The 25737-nt window shown below is 45.2% G+C and overlaps 3 protein-coding genes across 3 annotated transcripts in view; 2 read left to right on the forward strand and 1 right to left on the reverse strand.

Moving 5' to 3' along the window:
• The window catches only part of FOXK2 (forkhead box K2), a 50850-nt gene extending 28942 nt beyond the window's left edge, over positions 1 to 21908 (reverse strand). The window contains exon 1 of the mRNA XM_043905111.1: positions 21481 to 21908. Within this exon, the coding sequence (XP_043761046.1) occupies positions 21481 to 21893 (413 nt within the window). The 5' untranslated portion in view covers positions 21894 to 21908. The remainder of the gene's footprint in view (positions 1 to 21480) is intronic.
• Positions 8049 to 8324, forward strand: LOC122695343 (40S ribosomal protein S29-like). The gene has a single exon (XM_043905112.1). The coding sequence runs from the start codon at positions 8049 to 8051 to the stop codon at positions 8217 to 8219; it is 171 nt and encodes a 56-aa protein (XP_043761047.1). The 3' UTR covers positions 8220 to 8324.
• LOC122693255 lies at positions 21892 to 25326 on the forward strand. The gene is made up of 6 exons (XM_043900798.1): positions 21892 to 22027; positions 22097 to 22427; positions 23069 to 23216; positions 23576 to 23636; positions 24259 to 24371; positions 24996 to 25326. The coding sequence occupies exons 1-6, from the start codon at positions 21892 to 21894 to the stop codon at positions 25080 to 25082; spliced, it is 876 nt and encodes a 291-aa protein (XP_043756733.1). The 3' UTR covers positions 25083 to 25326.
• The last annotated feature ends 411 nt before the right edge of the window (positions 25327 to 25737 follow it).

The following is a 25737-nucleotide window of genomic DNA, read 5'->3' on the forward strand; positions in this document are numbered from 1 at the left end:
ACGAGTGAGTTCCTATTAGTGAAAATTCATTGAGTTATACTATACACGGATGAAGCATACACTTTTCTGTACATGCAGTGTACTTCAATAAAGAGATTTTCTTTAAAAATTAAAAAAAAAAAAGCCTTCTGTAGATGGATACAGAGACTGGTAAAATGTTGATAATGTCGGGGTTCACAGTCCATTTTGAGTTAACAATGGCCTATTTCTTTACCAGGATTGTGATTACTATGCGTACCCACGTTATAACTGATTTTTCTGTTTGTTACATTCAAAGCCAAGTACTTCAAAATGTTTTTTGAGTTCTCTTTGGGGTTCAGTTAGTGAAGACATCCTTGGTCCCCTTTAGGGGATGCGAAAAGCCACTGTTTGACTTTTCTAAGTCAGAAATAAAAAACAATGGGATAATTTTTAAATTGTGTCACAAAAGGAAAAAGAGCAGCAAAACATTAAAACAGCAGACAAAACAAGGTGAGTATCAGAACGCTGTCTGCCCCATACCACCACCAAGAGGTTATTTATGTCTGGGCATGCTGGTCCTTGTTCCCATGAAGCACTTCAGGTCATCTAAGGGTTTAAGAGCCTGTAAGATACTATACTGATTTGGAAAATTAAGAGCATGCTGTCCGTGTCTCACGCTGCTTTGTACCATCACAATACCTAACACTGTGTGCTCTTTAAAAACACTGTAATTGATCCTAAAAGATTTGTAATAAAGCTGCCCTGTGGGCATGTGGCATCTCAGTTCCCCAAACCAGGGATGGAGCCTGGGTTCCCTGCATTGGAAGGCAGGACCACCAGGGAAGTCTCAGGGAAAGATTTTAAAATGAACAATAAGAAAAGCCAGATAGCAGAAAGCAGAACCACAACCCCCTAAGCAAAAACTGAGCAGGCAATGAGCAAAATCTGACCAGATACTGAAAAGTCACAAACCTCGAGTCACAAATCAAAACTGAAGCAACACAACAGCTGATGGTTTCAAACTTAGGCAAGGACCCTGATAAGAACTAAGTTTCTTTTACTTGAATAAACATTAATAATTTTAATAGGGATTCAGAGCTGCAAACACCTTTCTCGCCATCTCTCTTTTAGTCTCCTGTATGTGGTGACAGGCATCTTTCTTGGAGTGGAAACTCTTACAAATGAGACATACAAGACAATGGCTTGGGTCCAGAGATCTGAATTTCCTGATTCACAAAGAAGCTCTAAGGATTCTGAAAATCTGTTCTTTATGCACAAAGCCAGGCCTTGCTGCAAATACTTAATACTAACATCATATAGCTAGGCAGAAATTAGCCATATTGAAATCTCCAACCAAATGGAAAGTCAAATTGAGTGATATCTCTATGCAAAGCAAGTTTAAACAATTAACCAATCAGGCAAACTATTCCCTACAACCAAGTCCAGTTGGGCCATTTCAGAGGTGGAGCTGGCCTCAGGTAGAAGTTGGTTCCCATGCTCTTCACCCCCACAAACGATAAGACAGGCAGGAGCAGTGATCCGGCCCCAGAGCGCCACTTGGAAAGGATCACAGCAGAGCAGGCTTCCACCTTGACGCTAACTAAGTGACTGCAAGCCCTGGGGGAGACAGCCACCATGTCCCCCAGCCTCCTGTCATCCTTTGTCGTGGCAAAGATTAACTACTCAGATACACACACATTCTAAGTTGGGAAAAAAATCTCCCTACAAGAAGGTTCCATTTCTAGCTACTCCGAAAAAAAAAAAATGTCTGAATGCAATTCAGACAGTCATTATGAGGATAACTCTGGAGTCCCTCAGTTTTTAGAGTGTGTTAGGAAGCTTAATGGGAGAAGGCCTACAGATGCCACCCCCATGGTCATGGCACAAAGCAGGAAGAGTGCCCCTGCCATAGGGTGCTGAGAAGACAGAGCCTCACCTCTGGATTTCCTGCCAAAATAACAAATCTGGACCTCACCAAGAGGAAACATCAGACAAGTATTCTACAAAACAACTGGCCTGCCCTCTTCTAAAACATAAATGTCACAGAAGACACAGGCTGAGGAACAGTCACAAATGAGAGGAAAGTTCAAAGCATAGGTGACCTGACTCTAGAAAATGGGCGTCGGTAAACAACTGCTAAGTCCAGTTAAGATCAAGTGTTGTATCAATGCTAAGTAGTGTTAGTACCTGGGCTACAGTTATGGAGAATTTTTTAGCAATTAGACATGGAAATATTTCAGAGGTAAAAATGCATTATATATGCAGCTTATTCTCAAAAATTTCAGGGAAAAAATACAGCGATGAAGCAAATGTGGTCAATGTTAGTATTTGGGGAATCTGGAAAAATGAGAATATTTGTTCTATTTTGCAACTTTTCTATAAATCTGAGTAATTTCAAAGAAAAATAAAAAATTTGGAAACGTTCACGGCATCTAATGCAAAGCTTGACAGATCACCCCAGGTGTCACTGGGCCTGTGCCAGGCTAGGAACTGTGAGCACAGTGACGAGGTGAGCACAGACATAAAGAGTCTGGAAACCACCCATTCTTCTAACTGTCAGACTGGACCTTCTCCACGGTCTGTCTGTGAGCCCTGTTCTGGGATGTACCCCCATCATTAGCTCTCTTCTATGCAGTTCAGAATCCCATCAAATCCCAAGAATAATCTTGTGGGACACCTGACAGTTACGAAGCATCACCTCACTGCAGTTCTCATCCCTCCCCCAGAGCCTGTGTGTCCCTGACAGTCAGCCTTGAACTAAGCAGGGGAGTACAACCCCAGTTCTGCAGTACACAGAACAGAGTCATGGCCATATCTACACAACTGACCCTGACTTCTGTGCCCTCACAGTCACCCAGCACAGTTGATGTCTGTTAAATCTACATGCTATCCCGTCACTGGGCTTCCAGACTGTGACCCAAGAAGCTGTGGTTTGTGGTAATAGCATATTCTATAATTTGTATTTCTTCTCTCCTGGGAAGAGTATCTGTCCCATCACACATGTATCAATATTCACACAGAAGACTATGTCCAAACCATGTTCCCAGAGCATAGCACCGAATGTCCTAACATCCAGAACAGGCCCAACTGTGCTGCAAACGGCCCTAGCTCTCTGTTGCTCACACCAAAGGGCTGGGTCCAGCTTCTGCCATCCATCCACCCCATAAACACGGTTGCTCTGCACCACTTTTCCCTCACTCTGGGGTCCAGGCTGATGCAATGACCCCACTGAGGACACCGATGGTTTCCAGACAGAATAAATGAGTCCTGTGGCCACGCCTGCAGTCAATGGGCAGGAGGGCCCCCAGCGAGGGCCCTCCCCACACAACATCACCTCCTTAGTGTTAGCAATCCCAAGAGACATCTGGAAAAGGTCATTTCAAGTCCTTTCAGCTATGCAACAGGCCACAGAGACAGCAGCTCAGCTACTGAGCTGCTCTCCAAGGGAAGAAGTAAGAGCAGTTACTCTGTCATTCAACCTATGACAGCTGACAATGATAATCTACTATGAAGAGGAAGAGAATCTGATCCTATAATCTCAGGACTGGCAAAGGAAAAGACTGTGATAATAAAAATAACGTGTCACACAGGGTGGACAGAGCTCTGGAGCCATCAATGACTTGGGGTGGGCAGCAGTGACTGCCAAGGAGGAGGGCAACAGGATCAGTTATATCCAAGAGTGGATCGGGAGGTGGGGGGAAATAAGGAAATGAGTGAGGAGGTTCCCAAGGAGCCAAGGTGTGCAGTGTTCACACTGCAAGGGTCTGTGAGGACAGAGAGAGATGAGGTCTGATTAGTTTGGGAAATGGAAATAGAAATGGCCCTGCTGACACACCCATATGTGCGGGCACAGAGGGGAGAAGACCGCAGGATGACTAGCTTCACGTCTGGCTTCTGTGACTGAGGGAATGTTGGTCAATTACTGAGATGCAGATGGATGGGGTGGATGAGGAACAGGCCACGGGGTGCAATGCCTACGTGGACACACGGCCTTTGAGGTGCCCATTCCCCATAATCCCAGAGGGGGCATCCAACCAGCCCTTCCTGAACCTAGACAGAGACACACTTGGTGTCCTCAGTGGTTAAGAGGGTACATTCGCCACATCACAGAAGGAGCCTAAAAAATTCAGCCCGCAAGTCTGGTATTAGAGAATGGCCTTCAGGACTCAAGCGAGCATCACCTTGAAGGAGGAACACTATCACAGGAGTTTTAATGATGTGCTCCAGTCCTAACTGAGCTACAACGACAAGCCATGCCTCTTTATCTTTTGCAAAAATGGAAGAAAAATTTCTCTTCTTTCCAAACCCTAAGGAGGCTTAGCCAAAGAGGCACTTTAAATGGACCTAGATATCCATTTTCATCATTCTCTTCTACTAGTTTCCTCTAATTTATAACAGAAATATTGAAACTTTTACTACAACCTTTAATAGACTGTGGCCCTTAACAGTCATATTTGTCAGTGACTGATAAACCACTCCCCACCCCAGGCTGCCTTTTCTGTGGCTCCAGGAGCAACATGTCCACACCACCAGTCAGTCCTGCCCACCGGTCACCCTAAGCTGCCGCCACATGGGTCTGAATGGACCACCCAGAGCCCCGCAGGCGCTCCCTTCATCTCAGAAGAGGGTGTATGGAGTGGCAGCTCACCAGCCCATGAGAGGGCTTACCTCAGAGGAAGTGGCTTTGGGAGGCTAGTGTCCACCCATCAAAGAGAGTAAGTCACAGGTCAAGAATCTGATCCAGTTTAAAATGGGTTAGGAAAAAAAAAAATGGGTTAGGATAATGAAGACCATACTGGGAAGAACCTGAAACCCTAAACAGTCCATGCTTTTCTTTGCTGCTCCTCAGCAGTAAACCTCAAGCAATACCTATTACCTCAGCTTGACTTCTTACCCGAAGGTGTAAGAAAACATGAAAACATTCTATGAAAATTCATGAAACACAATGGTGTTTATTAAAGGGAGTCACACTGTTGTAGGTTTTGTTGGGTTTAGCATGAGTTTCTAACCGGAGCCTCAAAAGCCTGATTCTGTAAGACACCTGCAACCTGAGCTCAGGTCCTGGCCTGTCAGTTTCACCTCTGAGTAAAGAACTTTCACTCCATGTTTAGCCTTGAGGTGACTTAGAAACTACACAGCACCTGAGTAGATAGGGCCACTGTGGGCATGCGGGCAGTTAGTGAGTCAAACAGGAGCTGTGCTCAGAAGGGCCCACAGCTAAGGCTGAATTTTGTAGCCAGCACCTTGTAATCTCCTAAACCATTACCTGAGTCTGTTTTATGTAACTGAGGCCCAACAGGTCAATGGACCACAGCCTTGGGCTTGGAAGCTCAGCTCACACACATCTTGCCTCTTGCAATCCCTTCCCCTCCACGAACACCCACTGTCCAGGAAAAGTCCTGGACAGGGGCACCCTGGACACCTGGGAGAGTCTGCACTTGCCCCACTGAGTACCCTTCCACCTAAAAAAGCTTGGTATCAAATAACAAAAATACCACGGCAGGTTGAGAGAAACTACAGAAGAAATCAAAAGCTTTTGCAGCTTTTTAAAAAAAATTGAGGTATAGCTGATATACAATATTATTTTAAGTTTCAAGTGAATGACACACTTGAATTTTTAAAGATATGTTCCATTTACAATTATAAAATATTGGTTATATTCCCTCTGCTGTATAATACATCCTTATAGATTTTTACAGCATTCTTAAACCACATTTTCATTTTGCGCTGGACCCCACATAGTATGAAGCTGGGCCTGTATCCTAAGGTACTAGTATACTAGGAAATGGTACCTTTCCACAGGTAGATCTGCCTTTGTACCCACAGACCAGGAAGCCTTGATTCCAGAAGCATTCCTGACCCAATTTAGAGGACTGGTGTTGGGTTTTCCAGCAACACATGTGACGAGCAGCTTCACAATTGCTTCCGAGTTTTTCTTTGGCTTGGAGAAAAATTTTGTCTGTTGGCCATTTGTTGCACTGTGATTCCATTAATGAAGGTACTGGAAAGAACTGCCTTATCTACTATTCTGTGTGGCAATTTGCTGTTTGGGGGAGGCTGACTCAGGAGCACATCCATTTAAAATCCTGATGCCAGGCTGAGGGTGATGGTGGTATTACATATCAGTGTAGCCAATGTGAAGCTTTGTGCTACCAGCAGTTTTACAAAAACAAACAAACAAACAAACAGTACAAATTCTACTTTAATTTCCAGTCATTCAAAACATGTTCTAGGCTAACAACGATTTTCACTAGTGTAGAAATAATCCCACGAGCCTGCTCTCACCTGGATCACAAATCACCACACCCACGCTCTGAGTACAGATGGCTAAGCAGGCCCTCCGGCCATGTCACTGACAGTAGCAGCAGACTGGCACCCCAAGCATACGGCAGGTACTCAGAGAAGCGATTACTCCTCTGAGATAGGACTACTGAGATTACCCCAAACTTGCCCAAATAACATTCACATGAAACCAGAGCAGGCTCTCCAACAGACACCTCACTAAGACAAAACTCATAAGCAGAGCCAAGCGCAGGGCCTGGGCTCCCTCCTTCCTCTCCCCAGTTCACAGCAATTTCTTCTGCCAATGCAGAAGGGCAACAGCCTCCAAATATTTTTGACTGTACGCTTCTAAGTGAAAAATTAAGCAAGAGTCAAAATATGAATAATATATTATCAAGAAATGAAAAGGCAATGGACAGAATCAGAGAAATATTCCTAATACACACAATTTACAGCTGACTTGCATCTAGGATATATAAAGAATTCTTAAAATAAAAACACAAACCCATTAAAAATGATCAAAGAGAAATTCACTAAAGAAGATACAGGAATGGGTAACAAGCACATCAAGAGATGTTCAACACCATTGGTAATCAGTGAAATGCAAGCCAAAGAGATGCATGATATCACTGCACATCCACAGAATGGCCAGTATTAAAAAACTGACAACATCAAGGGCTGGCAAGGTTACAGAGCAACTCTCCCACACTGCTGGTGGGAATATACAATGGTGGGACTGCTTTGGGAAAGTCTGTCAGCTTCTTAGTAAAGTCACTTCACCCTTAGGTGTTTGACCAAGAGAAATGAGACCCTCTGTCCACACAGACTCTTTCACAAATGTTCACAGCCATAACATGCCTAACAGTCCAACCTAGAAAAGACCCAGGTGTCCAGCAACAGGTGAATGAATCAACCAATGATGTTAAGTCCATACAAGAGAATACTTCTCAAATATCAATCAACAATCACAAAGGAAAAAAAACTGCCCAAACAAGCAACATGGATGAATCTCAAAAACATGTTAATAAAAAAAAAAAGGCCAAACTGAGGAGTATACACTGCATGATTTCTTAAGAAATCCTAGGAAAGATTAAACTAGTCTACAGTGATGAAAAGCAGGGCTTTCAGTCTCAGAAGAAGGGCAAAAGGGCAGGGGAGAGATTCTGGGAGACAGAAACCTTCTCTTACCTTGAACTGGGGTTTCCATTACACAGATAATATGCACCCATCAAAACTCTTTGAAAGGTACCCTTAAAAGAGTTTTGTTTAAAAAAAAAAAAAAAGTTTTGTTTTTCTCTATGCAAAGTATATCTCAAAAATGTTTTTTAAAAGAAAAAATTAAAATGGCAATAATACATTCACATATGTATAAATTATATTACTGTATTACACACTAAAAAACACAAAAATAGCAACTAAAACAGGATGAGAAAAACAATCAGAAATATATCTTCTTCCAAACTCTAAAAGATCTTCTTGATCTCCTTCTGGAGTATGTACACACACACACATATTCTAGAGACTAATGTACTAAAGAAAACATTGCTTTTGTTTTACCTGTGAGGTTCCAAACAAAAGGAATACAATGTCTAGAATGGAGAGATTTTCTTTTTGCTATATTGAGATATAACATGGTTTAGGTTTAAGGTGTATGATGTAACGATAAATGCATACAGTGCAGGAAGATTAGCATAGAAAGGTTAGCTAGTATCCATCAACTCATTATAGTTACAGTTTGTGTGTGTGTTGAGAACTTTTAAAATTTACTATCTTGCCTTTTACCTCGGTGCAACCGAGAAAGCAACATGGGTGACCAGCAGCTCTACTGGAGCCATCCGAGAAAATCTGGCCAGGGTTCTCGCTCTTGCCGGGTCTGCACAAACCGGCACGGTCTGATCCGGAAATACGGCCTCAATATGTGCCGCCAGTGTTTCTGCCAGTATGCGAAGGACATCGGCTTCATTAAGTTGGACTAACTGAACTTCCTTAGATGGCTCATCCAGCACATCACCCCTAGACGGAAATAATACTAGCTCTTTGTATATAAAATAAAAGTTTTCAAAACTTCAAAAAAAAAAAAATTTACTGTCTTAAAAAAAAAATTTACTGTCTTAGCAACTTTCAAATTTACGAATAGCATTATTACCTACAGAGGTACCATGTTGCACATTATACCCCCAGGACCTATTTATCTTACAGCTAGAAGTTTGTAATGTTGACCCCAATCCTCCTTAACCCACTTCCTCCATTCTATGTTTTATAAATCACTGATAAAGCTGCCAATTACACAGCAATAAGAGGCATGACTGGATCAAGTTCCTTATTAAATGGAGAGTTTTTACATACGTTCAACACTGGAGTAAGGCATTCCATTCTTAAGGGCACTTTATAAAATGATAACTTTTACTTTATGGGTATAAAAACAAAGGCATAATCCATAAGGTGTGTGCTCTGAATCCACAGTTCTGATACTGCCGATGGTGAATACCTGCAGGTGCACTTAGTCTTATCAGGTGAGCTGCACACAGGAGGTATGCATTCACTCAGTCGGTAGGAAAGTCTTCTCAAAATACTCTGCTGAATGGCCAATATGCACATGAAAAGATCAAATCATTAATCACCAGAGAAATGCAAATTAAAACCACAATACAATACACCACAACATACTCACTGAAAACCTAAAATGAAAAAGAGAAAATACCAATGCTGATGAAGCTGTGAAGACACCTGAACTCTATCTCACTCGGTGTCAAAGAGGTGTAAATAAAGAAAGCGCTTTCCCAAAGTGGTTGTACCTATGAAAGCTGAACACACGTACATTGATGGTGAGCCACTGGAGCCCAGCCCACAGACACGTGCCCGTGCTTGTCAAAACACAGCTACCAGAATCTCAATCAAGAGTTCAACCAAAAAAGTCTTCCTACTTAAAAGACTCATAGCAATTATCCATTATAACAGTCTAAAATAAAGCTACCTAAATGTCCACCCATGGCAGAATATCAAATTGGCGTATATTCACATTATTAAACATAGCAATGACGATGAATGATCCACAGCTAAGTACAAAAATGTGGGCTAATCTCAAAAATATTTTATTCAGTGAAAAGCCAACACCACCTTCTGAACTCCATTCTGTATAACTCCATGTACATGAAGTCAAAAGAAAACAAACACTACAATTTAGAACTCAGGATAGTGGTTCTGTGGCTGGGAAGAACACATGGCAGGATTCTGGGTGTTGACAATGCAGTGTTTCTTAACTCAGGGCAGGTTACACTGTGGGTTCTCATTAAGCTTTATACTTAGGATCTATATTGTAGATTATACTAAAAACAAAAATATAAACAAATTGTTGAGGGTGACTAGAGACCAACTAAGAAAGTGCTCCAGAAGGCCAGGTGAAAAATACCTAAGGCAAGAGCTATGCAACAGGAAGGGTGAGGGACAGATCTGAGAAATGTCCAAGTGGAATGAAGGGGACGGATAAATAATTGTACGAGTTCAGCAAACCAGAGCAGACTGTGGAGAGGGTGCGCCCTGGTCCTAGATGGACTTCAGCTCACAGGAGGAAAGGAGGACACTTGAGCAGAGAGAAACAGCAGGACTGCAGACTTCAGGCCTGACCTACCAGCATCTGACTCAAGTCTGTAATATTCACCTATTATTTGGCTGTGTCGGGTCTTCGTTGCAGCACATGGGATCTATCTTAATCATGGGGAATCTTTCCTTGGAGTGTTCAGTTCAGTCACTCAGTTGTGTTCGACTCTTTGTGACCCCATGGACTGCAGCACGCCAGGACTCCTTGTCCATCATCAACTCTCAGAGTTTACTCAAACTCATGTCCATCAAGTCGGTGATGCCATCCAACCATCTCATCCTCTGTTGTCCCCTCTCCTCCCGCCTTCAATCTTTCCCAGCATCAGGGTCTTTTCAAATGAGTCAGCTCTTCCCATCAGGTGGCCAAAGTACTGGAGTGTCAGCTTCTGCATCAGTCCTTCCAATGAATATTCAGGACCGATTTCCTTTAGGATGGACAGGTTGGATCTCCTTGCAGTCCACAGGACTCTCGAGAGTCTTCTCCGACACCACAGTTCAAAAGCATCAATTCTTCAGCGCTCAGCTTTCTTTATAGTCCAACTCTCACATCCACACATGACTACTGGAAAAATCATAGCCTTGACTAGACGGACCTTTGTTGGCAAAGTAATGTCTCTGCTTTTTAATATGCTTTCTAGGTTGGTCATAACCTTTCTTCCACAGAGTAAGTGTCTTTTAATTTCACAGCTGCAGTCACCATCTGCAGTGATTTGGGAGACCAAAAAAATAAAGTCTGTCACTGTTTCCATTGTTTCCCCATCTATTTGCCATGAAGTGATGGGACGAGATGCCAAGATCTTAGTTTTCTGAATATTGAGCTTTAAGCCAACTTTTTCAATCTCCTTATTCACTTTCATCAAGAGGCTCTTAAGTTCTTCTTCGCTTTCTGCTGTAAGGGTGGTGTCATCTGCATGTCTGAGGTTACTGATATTTCTCCCAGCAGTCCTGACTCCCTGGAGTGTGCAGACTCTCTGACAGCAGCATGTGGGCTAATAGTGTGGGCTCAGTTTTGCAGTGCTTTGGCTTAGTTGCTCCACAGCATGTGGGATCTCAGTTCCCCATGTCTCTGGTTCTAGGGAGCAGAACCTATCTCATTCCCAATTTATTGCATATTTCTGTTCCAACCCATCTGGGGGCTACCTGAAGGGTGATGCAGGCACCTCTCTGTATTTTCCTACCTCAGAACTCTAGTTGAAAAAGCTCGAAAACACTGAAAGTGAAATTTGAGTCAGAGCCTGTGGCGAATAAATTACGGTCCAAATACACAATACACAGCCTAAGGCAAAAGGTGGGGAGAGGTCTTCTGGGAAGTTAGGACCTTCAAAAGTTAACAGGGTATGGGACTTCCCTGGGGGTATAGCGGTGAAGAATCCACCTGCCAATGCAGGGTACACAGCCTGACCCCCAGTTCCAGAAGATCCCACATACCATGGGGCAACTAAATCTCTGTGTCATGACTATTATACTTAGCTACTAAAGCCCGTGTGCCTAGAGCCTGTGCTCCACAACAAGAGAAGCCACCGCAATGAGAAGCTCAGCACCACAACGAGAGAGTAGCCCCCAAGAGCCAAAACCAGAGAAAGCCTGAGTGTGGCAAGCTAGACCCAGTGAAGTCAATAATAAATAAATCAAGTTTAAAAAATAGACACAAAAGGAAAGGAGAAACTAATCAAAACAGTTGACTACAAAAAAATCAACATAAAAGAAGGCAACTGGGGAGGAAATGAGGGACCAAAAAAATCTCTAAGACAGAGAAAAGAAAACAAATAGCAAAATGGCAGTCCTTCCCTATCAATAATTACTTTAAATGTAAATGGATTAAACTCTCCAATCAAAATACTTCAGACAAGAAACTTAAGATGTTTTCTTCAGAGAACAAACATTAATATTCATTCAGCAACTCTCCTGCATCAGCCAAGGGCAATCCATACATCTCCATGAAGTTGATTCAATAAAATCCATGTTTATAGAAGAGGACGGTGAGGTTAAGAGATTAGACAGCTCAGACACCGGGGTAAGGGCTCGTGCCTTCCCTCATCCAAAGTGGTGCTATGACACTGTTCCAGTGGCCTGATGAGCATACAGTGCCCTGCATTGGTCCTTCTCAGCCCCCCCAAACCTTTCCTACAAGGAGAGGTCTATGGAGAACAACACAGAGGGGAGTAACAACCAGCCTCTGGGATGTGATTCTTACTGTGAAGCCCCCGGGAAGCTGCCCTCCACAGAACAGAGAGAAGACCCAGGCTGAGCCAGTGCCTTCTGGACACCAGGAGCTGAGGACACTCAACCAACCTTCTGAGTAGAGCTCCACCCCCACCTATAGACAATGCAATGGCTCACAGAGGTTTGGTCAGACTCCTACACAGGATGCCATCCCAATGGTCTGAGGTGGCCTCCAACAACTATTAATATAACCAAGGCTTGGTGCACTACTTTAACAAACCATGGCTTTAAGTATAGAAGCCAGTCCTTTAACAAAAGTGGTCAAATTGCCATTCCCAAAATACTAAAATCATTTAAAAAATTTACTTATAAAGACAAAGTTCTTCCCATTAGAGATACGCAGGAAAAGAAAGCCTAAACATTGAACGCCTAGTTACTAGAACTCACAGGTGTTATAAAGAAACAGACATTTTTCAAAACTGTAACTAACATAAGTTTGCATCAACAAGAACATGGACACTCTGAAAAACAACTTTTAAGAGAGAATAAAATAAAAGATCGGTGGAAAATAAAATACAACTTTCAGAGGTAGGGCAGGAGTGGGGGTTGGACCACTTCATCAGGAAAGGATGTGCTCTGCATCAGGCAATCCCAGAAGGGTCTTCCAGGCCTCTACAAAAGTCCTCAGCTGCAAGAACCACCAGCAGCCTGGCCCTCCTCCAGCCCAAGGCATGAGGCCACAGGAGTCAGCATCTGAGTGCCTACTCTGTGGGAGAAGTCAAGACATATTTGCAGGGACGTAGGTACGACCAGTTCCAACTAGTCTAGTGTGGAGCAACACTGAAGAACAAAAAACTACATGGTCTGACTTGCTCCTAGCACAGATGTATAGGTTACCATGCCGCATGACAACAATTACATGATCAATGCACATCATCAAGGACATTTTTATTTAACTACAGGAACTTCTGTTCACATGTATCCAGGCTTCCCCTCTACGTATCAATCCCCCTCCATGTATCAATCAACTTATAAACACATAATGCAAAAACAAAAAGGCCACTTAGGATGGTCAATTTAAACAAGAAGACAATGTAGTGAATTGTAGAATCAAAGAAAGAATTTAATTTTAACTGTTCTAAACTGTTTCCTTTGGTGCAGTATCTCCAAATACAAACCTCAAAGCCTATAAACAAAGTCACCAACAGACACTTGAGGCCTATCACTGTCCTGGCACTACACAAGGTCACTGAAGGTCACAGGCTACATTTCCAGTAAGTGTACAACCTAAGGGTGAATGGGCCCAGCCCACAGGGCATTGGAGTGCCCAGGCACAGGGTATGTGCAATGTTTAAAACACATGTGGGCAAGTCCAGGGGGAGACTAGGCAAAGTGGGAACACAAGACTCAAGGAGGAACCAGAATGGACAGCTCACATTTAAACCAATCTTCTTCCACTCAGCTCAAACAGCTGTAAAACTAATGCTCATAATCCTAACATCCTCCAAAAGTTTAGAAATAGCAAAAACATAGCATTTTTAATATATCACTTTTGCACTCAAAATGCTATTACAGTCTGAAAAAGACCAGAAAAACACAAAGTCAGTCTCCGATCTACTTCTTTAGGGTTTTCTGTATCCTGTCTGTTTAAGAGTCAAAAGACAAGTTTCATACTGCTGATTGTGGAAGACTAAATAAATACCATGAGAAAACAGCATCCATCTGACAGCAGTCTTTCAGTGTGGTTGTAGTGACACTAATTCACATTCCCTCACACCAACAGTTCATTTTCCAGGAGAACCAAGACCACAAAAAACTGGAACAACTCCACTAGAACAGCTCAATGTTTTTCGCATTAACCATAAATGTTTGTTCAGTAATTTGATCAACCTAATTAAAGAAACTGGATACACGTGAGCATACACATTCCACGGTGAGAACATCAGTCTACTCCCGAGTACTAAGACTGATCTCCTTACAACCCAAGTAAGATTTGGGACTGCCTCCTCGGAGTGTCCTTCCAAAGTTGCAAAGGGAGCAATTCTATGCCAGGCCTCTCCACTTCAAGCTTCGTTTCAGAAAGGCACTGTCAATGAATTAGAAACAAATGCTATGGTACCTTAAAGGTTTTAAACAGGTACCATTTGTAAGTTATTAAAACTCACTGTCTATGGGGCTAGGAGTAACATCCCACTGTTACTGACTGCTGTAATCACTGTGGTCCAGGGTCTCCACCATCCTATCACTGATGCTTGGGGTGGTATTATTCTGTGGAAGGGGGACTATCCTTCAAAATCACAGGATTTTTACAGCATCCCTGGCCCCAGCCCACTAGGTGCCAGCTGCATCCCCGCCCAGTTGCACCAGCCTAACATGTTGCCAAATATCCTGGGGAAGGGAAGGGTACTCCAGTGAGCGTCACTGTTGTATTCTGATCTCTCTCACTGGGTAAGATCCAGAAGCATTCTGCAGGTAACAAACTGCAGCAAAGGCCAAACAATGTCTAATGTCCCTATGGAATTCTCAGCACAGCACCAAGCATATACTCCAGAAACTGAGGCATGCTAGGAAAATCAGCTTCCTATGAGGTGCCTTCTAATCTCCCCACAGCCGCTTCCTGGGATGACGGCAGTAACACCTTGTCATGGTGCTCAAGCTGCTTCGAATCACAGAAATGGCAATATGTGCCTTCAACCTGTCCTGCTGTATTGTGTTTCATTAGCAAATTCAAACAATCCTCATTAAAAACTGGGACCAGAAGTGGGAGATGACTTACTGTATTATCATTTAAGCTATTGTAAACTGCTCCTAGGGCTTCCCAGGTGGCTCAGTGGTAAAGAATCTACCTGCCAATGCAGGAGCCGCAGATTCGATCCCTGAGTCAGGAAGCTCCTCTGCAGGAGGAAACAGCAACCCACCCCAGTATTCTTGCCAGGATAACCCAAGGAACAAAGGAGTCTGGGGCTACAGTCCATGGGGTCGCAAAGAATCGGACACAACCAAGTGACTGAGCACAAACTTCTCCAAAATCCAAACATAAAAGAAAGCATGAGCTACACAAAAATGTTAAACAGATAAGAATACCATCCAACATGCTAACAGCTTTGATTAAAAGCTTCCTTATTTTAGGGACTTTCTGGTGGTTAAGAGTCCACCTTCCAATGCAAGGGATGCATGTTTGATCCCTGATTGGGGAACTAAGATCCCACATGCTGCAGAGCAAAAACTAAGCCCATGTACTGCAATGAAGACTCAACATCCCAAAATTAAAAAAAATAATAATAATAATAAATATTTTTAAAAGCTTCCTTATTTTAGAAACTTTTTTCCATTAAAAAAAAAAAAGTTTTTCCTTAGCAAAACAAGAATTGCTGAATTTTCACAACGGAAAAATTTCCTGTTACTCTATAGTCTCATCTTCTGGAATATTTCCACCAATTATGAAGCTATACTGTGCTTCTGCAACTGTGGATCTAGATGAGACCTGTTGATGAACAGGGGACCATAAGTGAGGGAACCACATCTAACTAGAATCCTGTCACTAAATGATCAACATCTGAGAGTATTAAAACAACGGTTATGTCCTAAATCAGTAGCCAACAAGCACACATATATATGTACCAAGTAATGATGGTTATGTGCCATTACCAGAGGATACAAACACAAGCAGGACCTGGTCCCTACCCTGGAGGAGCAACAAGGGAGAAAGGCAAGCAAGAAGACAAGTTGTAGCACACGGTGATGAGGAGGGAACATTAACATTTAACATTAATATTTCACCTTACCCTCCAGAATGGGCTCCTTGACCTACCACTTCTAGTGGGTCCACAGCACTTCTGAATGTCTGAAAAGCACAGAGCTGCCATTCGAGGCCTGCAGGGAAGCCCAGCTTCAGGTCCTCTCTGCCTTTAAGAAAGAGAACATGGACTTTCCTGGTGGTCCAGTGGTTGAGAATCTGCCTTCCAATGCAAGGGACATGGGTTTGATCCCTGGTCTGGGAAATTTTCACATGCTGCAGAGCAACTAAGCCTGTGTTCTGCAACTACTGAGCCCAAGCACCGAGGGCCTGTGCTCTGTAACAAGAGAAGCCACCGCAATGACAAGCCGGCACAGGGCAACTAAAGGGTAGCCCCCACTCACCATAACGAGAGAAAGCCCTGGCAGCAATGAAGACCCAGCACAGCCAAAAATATAAATAAACAAGAAATAAAGAGGCCATGGCCCAAATTTCAAAAGTATATATAGTTTGTTACACTTCAATAAAAAGGCAATTTTAAAAAGAAAAACAGTAAATTGCAAAGTTCTTTGATTGGCCAGAGAAGCCACTCTTCATTAACAAAATAACAGTTTGGCCAATGGCATTAAGGAATAAGAATTCTTCAAATCAGACCACAAACAGGACATGACTTTTACCCAGTTCCCTTTCCTGACTTTGCCCCAAGGCAGAGGCACTTTTTATTTCCCCCTGAAACAGGGAAGGTTGTGGTGAAGTTGACATACTGGAGTGGGGCAGAACCAAAACGGAGGCTCTAGGAGAGAGGGCACCCTGAAACAGACCTCTCCTGACTCGGCCTGCTTGATGGCAGCAATCACATCCCATGGCCTGGCTTTATCCTCAGGTCCTGGTGGGGAAAAGACAACTTCTCTTGGCTAAAGAAACTTCAGACTTTGCTCACTACTCCCAGAGGCCTTTGATTAATCTACTGCATGCACATGTGTGGAGCCACGAGCAAGCTGGAGAGTGCTGGCCCCTTGAGGACATTTTCACCATGTCACATTTCCTGTGACATTAGTTCTCCACAGGCCCCTCCACACCAGAACACTGTGATAAAATACAAGCAGCCCCTGATGTCTAGCAAGGGCAAGGGCACAGGCCTGGTGCTAATTATGCCACACAAGGTCAGTTATTACCCCTCTTAAAAGTGAGGGAACTAAAACTCAACTCAGATTAAGTAGCTGGGCTGGAATCTGACTCCAGTCTGTCCAGCCCCAGTGCCCATTCTTGCTTTCTCCTGATACAATTAGTTGCACACTAATAACCACTACAGGTGACAGGTCCCATCAGGTAGCCCTGTTTCTCAAAATGTGCTAGAAATTAAAACTATTTAAAAATCTAAAGCTACTCCTTAAGTAAACATTTAAAATGAAGAGAGTTCTACCACTACAAGAATTACTAAGCACTAGTAAAGTACAAGTAAGCTGGTTATTGGGTTATTTTTAACATAGTAAAGTAAGTTTTATGCTAAAAAAGCTGCACTATGTTCCCAATGTCTACAAATCAGGGATAATAAAAATGTATCTCAATTTGCCAAATGAATAAACATTGTAGCTTTAAAAAAAATACATAGTGGCTCTTAAAAGCAACTAATTTGTACACTGAGCACTTTCTAAAGTGCAAAGCAGCTCTGCCTGTCTGCTAAGGATTTGCCATTACATGTTGCCCACTTCTGGGGACTCCAGCAATCCGGGGCCCCAGCTCTTAGCTCTACCCACAAGCTGATCAGAGGCTCAGGGGATAAAATGAAGGTGTTTCAGCCAATCTGGCAGCCCTGAGACAAGAAATCATGCCAGACCTCACTAATGGCTCTGCTTAGATCTCCAAAGAAGACACCCTCCTTTTATCGTCTCCTGCTGGGAACTCTATATTCTCCACACGTCATCTGTCCAGTCTTTGGACCTTGGCTACATCCCTCAGCAGTTTCCCCCACCCACTTCACCCTAGCGATCCATATAGTTTACCCTCCTTCTAACCCTAATCTCACCTCTGTCCTTCTTATAATATCCATCTCCTCCCCACAACCATTTCTTACACCTCCACTCTCTCCCTCTCTTTCCCCCAGGAGTCCCACACCCTGTCTCCTTCCTCACCCACCAAACACTCTAATCACCAAGCCCATGGCTTCCCATGGAGGGTGACATTGCAAGTCACTGTCCCTTTCCCACATCTCTCCTCTCTCGGCACTCCCTTCCTATTTCCCTCTTTCAGGTACTGTTATTCTCTAGGAACTTTCATTCTGCCCAATCCCTATCATCTAAGCAGGACCGAGTCGCTGTGAGATCCTTCAGTTCTTTTCTTGGGAGTCTTCAACTACAAAGCTCCAGAAGCCACTGTTTATTCAGGTCTCTCCCATCCTCACCTAAGAGGAAGCTCTCTGTGATTTAATGAGAAAATCTTCAAATGTGACATTACCAAACTTTATCTGCAAGTTAAAACATACCACATAAGAAAGAGGAGGTGGTGTTATATCACCAATTAATAGGCAGTTAACGCAGCATAGAAACAGGGTCACTTTTCTAAATAGGTACAATGGCAATTCTGCATGTTAAATATTTTTGGGCAATAGTAAATTCAACTTGCTCTATGTATAAGTCTGGCTATTAGATATTTAGGATCTTACTGATGAAAAAATACATCAAATTCACTTGACATTTCAAAGTACACACAAATGTTAAAGAGTTGCTTATTTTTATTTATCAGTTCTACTCAGTTTGCTACCATGACCACAAGAAGAGCAACAACAGCAAACCCAGACTTTCCTGTCCAACAGATCTTCCTACAACACTTTATTGCTCACTAAGGTGCCAGACCAGGTCCTTAGACAAACAGGGACCCTGTTCCTCCAAAATAAAAAAAAAAAAATTCTTCCTTCTCTCGCTGACCAGTGTGAAAATGCTCCCCCACCAGGCCTAGGCAACCTCACATTCCACAAACCTGTCCCCCAAATCCTTTCCAGCCTGAGTTCTACCTCTCCAGCACCAGGCAGCTGGCCCCAGTCACACCTGCAAGGCCACTCCATCTGCCCACTTCAGGAACCTGGCCCAGAGCTCCACAGACAATTCCCTCTCCCAGTTCCAATAACAGCTGAACTTCCAACAAGTCAGATGCTCCTGGGGAGGAAAAAATTGCATTTCTGAATACCCAACCCTGCATACTTGGTTGCAAATCAAGGATTTTTGGAAATTATTTGTTTTCTGGAAAACCACACGCTTGCAACTCTTCACGTGTTCAGCTTACTCCCCCTACCCCCAATACACCCACTCACACACCGGTCCACGCTATGTATGGAACTTACAAGCACCATGGAGAAGGTGCTTGTACTTAAATCTTATCCAAACCATTTAAAATGACAGCCAACACACAGGATCACAGGCCTCATCTTCCTCTGTTCCTCCCAAATTAATATTTAGTATTTTAATAAAATAGTGAACCATACTTCAAGTCTAAACTCCTTATGTACTCTTCCAAATTCTATGTATATAAACTTTAAATACCATAAAGTGCAAATTCATTTTAAAGATGGAATAAAATTATTATTCAAATAAGAGATCATCCAGATTTTTAAAACTCCTCAGCGATTTTTCAATTCAGTAAGCAAGTCTGAAATAAGCAATAAGAATATTTCAACCTCTGGGGACTTCCCTAGTGATTCAGTGGTTAACACTCCACATTTCCAATGCAGGGGGCACGGGTTCGACCCCTGCTCAGGGGAAACTAAGACCACTGCATACCTAGTCACTCTAAGTTACAGGTGCTTTCAAATGAATACAATTTGATTTTCCAGTGTTAAAAAGAACTTAGAACATAAAACTGAGTTTAATTTAAAAAAAAATTTTTTTTCTAAAATTTGTCTGCATTTGGCTAGCACCAATCATCTTTACAGTTTCTTCTATTAACTTGCATGTTATCCCTTACACCAACAATTTAGAAATAATGCCTTACAAAAAGAGAGGTGCTGCTAAATCCTAACAGTTATCTACTCATCTCACACTATAAAAATGCCAAAACCCCTTTCAGGAAAAAACCCACTCCCCTCTGTCAGTATGGGCAGAGGTTCCCAGGGCCATAAGAAGTCCAGGGCGGGTGGCAGCCTCGGTGGCCCATGGACTCTTCCCTGTGCAAGAGCAGGAGATGAAGGCCAAAGGCCTGGCCTCTACCCCACTACCTTTCTTAATCATCTCTTCTAAAGGCTCACTCCACCCCTCAAAAGTCTGAATTCTGCCTCCTCACAGAAAGTCCATTTATTTCCATGTTTGTTATGTCAACACAAACAAATGGTTCTGGCTGAATGGCAAAAATACAATTTTCTTTAAAAATCTCAAACTTCTCAGAGTAAAAATATAATAATACCCTTTGTTATGACACCAAGTTATTTGCAAATAACAAACTGCCTAATGAAGAAGCAGCTGTCACGTCCCTATCATTGATTTCAGGTGTTCTATAGTATAAATACACACAAACAGCATTCTGGTTTGAAAAATAACATTCTTTGAAATGCTCCCATCAAGGTTTAAAGAATTAGCTGGTACAGCTTTCCAGGCTAAGCAATAACACAGCACACGTGAACAAAAGTCAAAGAATAAAGAAAGCAACAAATCTTACCCCATCTCCAACAACCGAAAGCAGTCAAAAATTTCAGTTTGTGGAAGAAGGTTCTACTTAGAAACAGTCTAGAGGTCTCTGAAGAATAATTACCATTTCCTAGACAGCAAGTTTGTTTTTCAAGTAGACTAAAGGCTAACCTCACAAAACCAGAGAACCAAGCTGAAATGCTCTGTAGTGGGACTGATAGTTCCCCACGAAGCTCACTTAATTACACTCTATATGACCTTATAATAATCTTTAAATAATTAAATGATTTTCAAAAAAGTTATGCTGAAAGTACCTAGTTTTCCCAAAAATTTAGGGTTCAGAGCACAGATTTTAAAATTCATCATGCTTCTTCAAGAGCTTTCACTTTCTAGGCTACAAAAAACACAGTAAGAAAAAGAAGTCCTTGGCACCTTAAGAAACACAGGCTTGAAATAATACACTACTGAAATCAGGTAAAACAAAAAGAACATAACAGATAAGCCATCATCAGTCAAAAATATACAGAATTTTGTTTGGGGCAGTTCCACCAGCCAGACCAACGTTTCTAATCCACACTACCTACATGCTAGTTATGAAAAATATTGTGCATACTCTCAGAACTGCACAGAGAACCCCAGAAAACCTCAGCCCACGTGGACAGCTGCCTGAGCCTCCAGCTTTGGGAAGGCGAGGGTGGGGGGTCCCGGGCTGGGATTGTAGTCTGCGCTTTGGTCGTGGGTACTAAGGATGAAGCCGGGACATTGGGGTCATGGACTGGGATCCTGCCAGGATGATGGAGCCAGGGTCTTGGTCTGATCGTAGGGAAGAACGAGGCCAGATGCCGAGATCTAGGTCCTGGTTGTGGAAAGGATGGACAAGGGCTCTGGGTCGGAATGAGGTTTAGAGTCTCTAGGTTCTGACTGTGCCCTACTCGTGGCTAGGACCAGGAGAGGTTCGTTGGCGGGGGGGGGGGGGGGGGGGGGGGGGGCTGGGTCCCTCCTGGTAGTGGGTCGGGGTAGAGGATCGTGGGTCAGAGTGGATTGAGAGTCGGTGGTCGGGGTCCGAGTCCCGCTGGCCAGGCCGCACCCCCGCCTGCGCCCCCAGGCCCTGGCCCTGGCCCCACTCACACGCGCGGCAGCTGCAGCGGCGGCGCCCCGCGCCTTTGGAACACCCCGTCCACGAACACGCCGTTCTTGCCGAGGCAGCGCAGGTAGAAGTCGCCGCCCGCGTCGGGCCCGGGCTGCGCCGACGGCTCCGGGGCCGCCCCGCCATGGCCGCCGCCGCCCGGGGGCGTGAAGATCTCGAGGTGGCGCCGCGAGATGAAGCTCGAGTGGCCCATGCTCACGTCCACCGAGCCCTGCGACGAGTTGCGCCCGATGGTCACCGAGCGCTTCTTCATCAGGTACTCGAACTCGCGGCCCTCGAGGCGCGCCACGGCCCAGCCGCCCGGCGGCGACCCGCCGCCCGCGCCCCCGCCGCCCCCGGCCCCGCCGCCCGCGGGAGGCCCCCCCGCGCCCGGGAGCGCCGCGGCCGCCGCCATGGGCCTGCGAGGGCCCGGGCCGCCTTCCGCCGCCGCCACGGAGCTGAGGGCCGAGCGAGGCCGCCGGCCGGCGAGCGACGAGCGGCGGCGAGGGGCGGGACACGCGCGGCGCGCCGCGGGCCGGCGCCGGGCCGGTGACTGACGGCCGCGCCCGCCTATAGGGGCGGTGCACGGCAGTGGGGCTACCGGCGGCCGACCAATAGCGAGGCACGCCGGCCTTGCGCTTGCACGTCGGCCGCGGCGCCCGACGCAGGCGCGGCTCCGGGCGGCCTGGAAAACCCGGGATGGAGCGGGGAGGCCGCGGAGCCGACGCGCGGCACCGCGGCGCGCAGTGCCGCGCGTGGGGCGAGGGCGGGAGCGGGGCTGGGGTCAAGGTCGGCGCGGGCAAGCGGCAGGGGCCCGCACGCGCCTCACCTGGCCCAGCGCTTTGCAGCTGCTGTCACGCGTGCACACTCAGGCTTGGTCGGAGCCTGCCGCGTGCTGGCAGCTGAAATCCAGGCGTTTCCACGGTTGCAGTGGCTGTGAGACCCCAGCGTGAGTGTCTGCGGAGTGGTGGGGAGGGGGAGGGGTGAGGGTCCGCAGGGAGGAGGGTGGGGAGGGTCCACGGGGGCGGGGGGAGGATCCTCGGAGAGGGTCCACGGGGACGCGGGGAGGGGTACGGGGAGGGGTGCAAGGCCAGCATCCGGGATGCCAAGGGCGCGGTGGGAGCGGGAAGCCTCGAGGGCCGCAGATCGGGCTCCTCTCACAGAGCCGGGCGCTTGGGGTTCTCTGTGTAACAACCCATTCTAAAGAAATGGAAATTAACGTATTCCTCTGAATGCGACATCGCCTGTCTCATTTGCCCTAGATGTGTTTGTGGTTATAGTACAAACCTCTGGGAGTTCACACTGCTTTGAGCCATAAGTGTGGCAAAGTATCCTAGACAGAAGAAATGTAGTTTTCGTTGAAGTCTCATACGTGGGAGAGATTTTAGGTGGTGATGAGACAAGAATGGAAATAATAAGGGGGGAAACCTTTCATTCACAAAGCACAGTTAATCCAAAGAAAGAGCATCCCGTCAAGTATAAAGTAACTGACCTGAGTTTGGAGCCTGTGCTGTGTGCTGTTGAACTTATGTAAGGCCGCTCACTAGAAACGTTCACTTGCTTTTCACATTTTTTTTTTCATCAACACAGAGTATGCACCACGTGCAGGGAACCCAAGCCGGAAGGTATGAAGAGGGTGAGCTTGTCCCATTGCATTGATGTGTCTCAAGGATGTCCCTACTATGTAGACATAAAGCTCCTTGATGAAAAGATGGACAATGCCTGGCAAGTGGAAATGGTAACTACCACACAGTTCTGAGAAGGAAAGCGATTACTGACAGTGGCTCCAGATCAGAGCGGGCCTGCACCAGCTCTTCCATCCATTCTGAATGCTCAGTGAACACCTGCTGGGTACCAGGCATAGGACAGGGTTGGACAGAGAACAGTAAGCAGGCCCCGGCTGCCACGTTCCAGCCTGTGTGAAAGAAGGCTCAAAAGGAAGCAGCACCTAACACCCATTGAGATGGAGGAGCAGCACCCAGGAGATGCTCTCAGGGTTTGGCAGCATTGCCGCTCTTTACATTGAGCCACAGAAGGCAGAGATGTGAAGGAGACATACCTGACCCAGGGCTTACAAAGCTTTGTTCTTTCATCCAGGGGCTGTGTCCATGCCGGACACAAGTGCGGGAAGAGAGCACGACCACAGGACCCCTGCTTGGTGAGGCATATGGAGGACCCACAGTGCACGTGTGAGCACTTACAGGCACAGCCAGGGAGCATCACATAGAGCAGCGTGAGCGGACTAAGAGGCAGGCAGGAGGGTCAGGGGAGGTGGACACCTCTGCCCTGAGGCCTGAGGGATGTGAGCCAGGGCTGTAGTGACCTCTGGGCAAAGATCAAGGGCAGCAGCCCAGAGGTGGGAGGAGGCCCCTGCATGAGGGGAGAGACAGCCAGGGAGCCGTTCAGAGGCTGCTGCTCCACAAGGTCACATTCTCAGTTTCCTTACCTGCAACAAGGGCCCCGAACTGGCTGCTCTCAGAAGCCTCTTCCAGCTCAAACCCTCCATTCTGAGGAGGCTCTGGGGGCTTCCCTTCTTGAAAACCCTCTTTCTAGAAGAAAAGATTCAAACAAGGCCTGACACTTCCAAGTGTTTATATCCGAGCTACCCTGACGGGGGAAAGTGCTATCAGAATTGTCTGTGATTAGGTTAATAAACCCTCCCTGCAGCATTCTCTGCATGCCAGGTACTTCTCTAAGGACTGTCTCGATACTGGCTCCGGCCATCCTCGTGATACACCTCTGACTGACAGAAGCTCTGACTGCCCACATATTACTCCTAGGAGGCACAGAGAGGTTGACTAACTTGCCCATGCCAGCAGAGCCAGTCTGCCCTTCATTACATCACCAGAGAAATAAAAACAAGGCTTCCTGTGTGCCCTTCACAATAGAGAGGGTGCGTATTGACAATAAAATCATCATGAACTTTGATACTCTTTAAGAAACAAAAATTCAGAGTAATCACCAGCACTGGACCTGGTTTCATTTAACAGAATAATATGAACAATTTGTGATGAGAAGTCCTGTGATCTTGAGAATGTAACACCGGATTTCATAACTTTTCCTACCAAAAAACCTTCAGAAGCTCACGGTTAGACACCAGAGGGAAGCCAGACCCAGCAGTCTGTTTCCTCCCTGTCCAGCTCCTGCCCAACTTTCCCAATTCTTCCCACTACTCCCAAGTGGCCTGGAGGACCTGTGCCCACCAGCCCCTTGGCACTGCCTGCACCCGGCTCTATCCTAACCGCGACTTGCCTGTTGATCCCTGCATTCCGCCTTTGTTCATCAGCTGCCTGTACCCAGCACCATCCCCCAACCTATCCAATTCCTGCTTCTTGCACAAAGTATTCCAGTGCTGAGGCATCTCTGCTAGGCTCTCCAGGGCCCCAGACTTCCTAACTTGTGTGTTCTGTGACACTTAATAACATACTGCCTCCCTTGCATTGTTACTTCGTTTCTGTACTGTTACTTCTCATGAGTTTGTGGTATATGCCTTGTCTCCCTGACTCTGTTACTGCAGACCTTGAGCTGTATGTCTGACTCACTCCCAGTGATGGACACTCAGCACGAAGCTGCCTCAGGAAATCAGGCCACTCCATCCATCTGACTGGGCTGCCAGGCGCCACTTTCATCTCTGTCCTTGACTGGGGGTAGCCTGTCCATCTCGACAAGATAGAAACAGCACTTTGAATTGCATGGAAAAAATGTACTCTACAGAGAGGAGACAAATACTCTTCTTTTGGCCAAGCTTTTAGAGGAAATATAAGGTATGTTCATTAAAATATGTCCCTGCTGATAATCAGCACTGGAAATTCAAAAGGTGTTACCTTGAATAAATGTTATTTTTCACATTTCTCACTGTCTTCTTTATAAAAAATACAAATACTATGGAGTAAATTTCATATTACCATAAACTTTTTGCTACCCAGGATTCTGAGATGAATGAAATAATCTATTTGGGGACTTCCCTGGTGGTCCAGTGGTTAAGACTCTGTGCTCCCAATGCTGGGGGCCTGGGTTCCATCCCCAGTCAGGGAACTAGATCCCATGTGCCACAACTAAGACCCAGCACAGCCAAATAAATAAATAAGTTTTTAAAATATTCCATTTGATCAAACATCCTTGACTCTGAGGCAGGAATATGACTGTTCTTATGTTCCTATCTCAGCATCACAGTAGCAAGCAGGTAGTAGGTATTCCATATATTTGTCAAACCATAGAGCTGAGAGATGGAAATTTATCATATGATGATATCACTTATA

This window comes from Cervus elaphus, chromosome 5 (assembly GCF_910594005.1).
Source record: "Cervus elaphus chromosome 5, mCerEla1.1, whole genome shotgun sequence".
In the NCBI taxonomy this organism is placed as follows: Eukaryota; Metazoa; Chordata; class Mammalia; order Artiodactyla; family Cervidae; genus Cervus; species Cervus elaphus.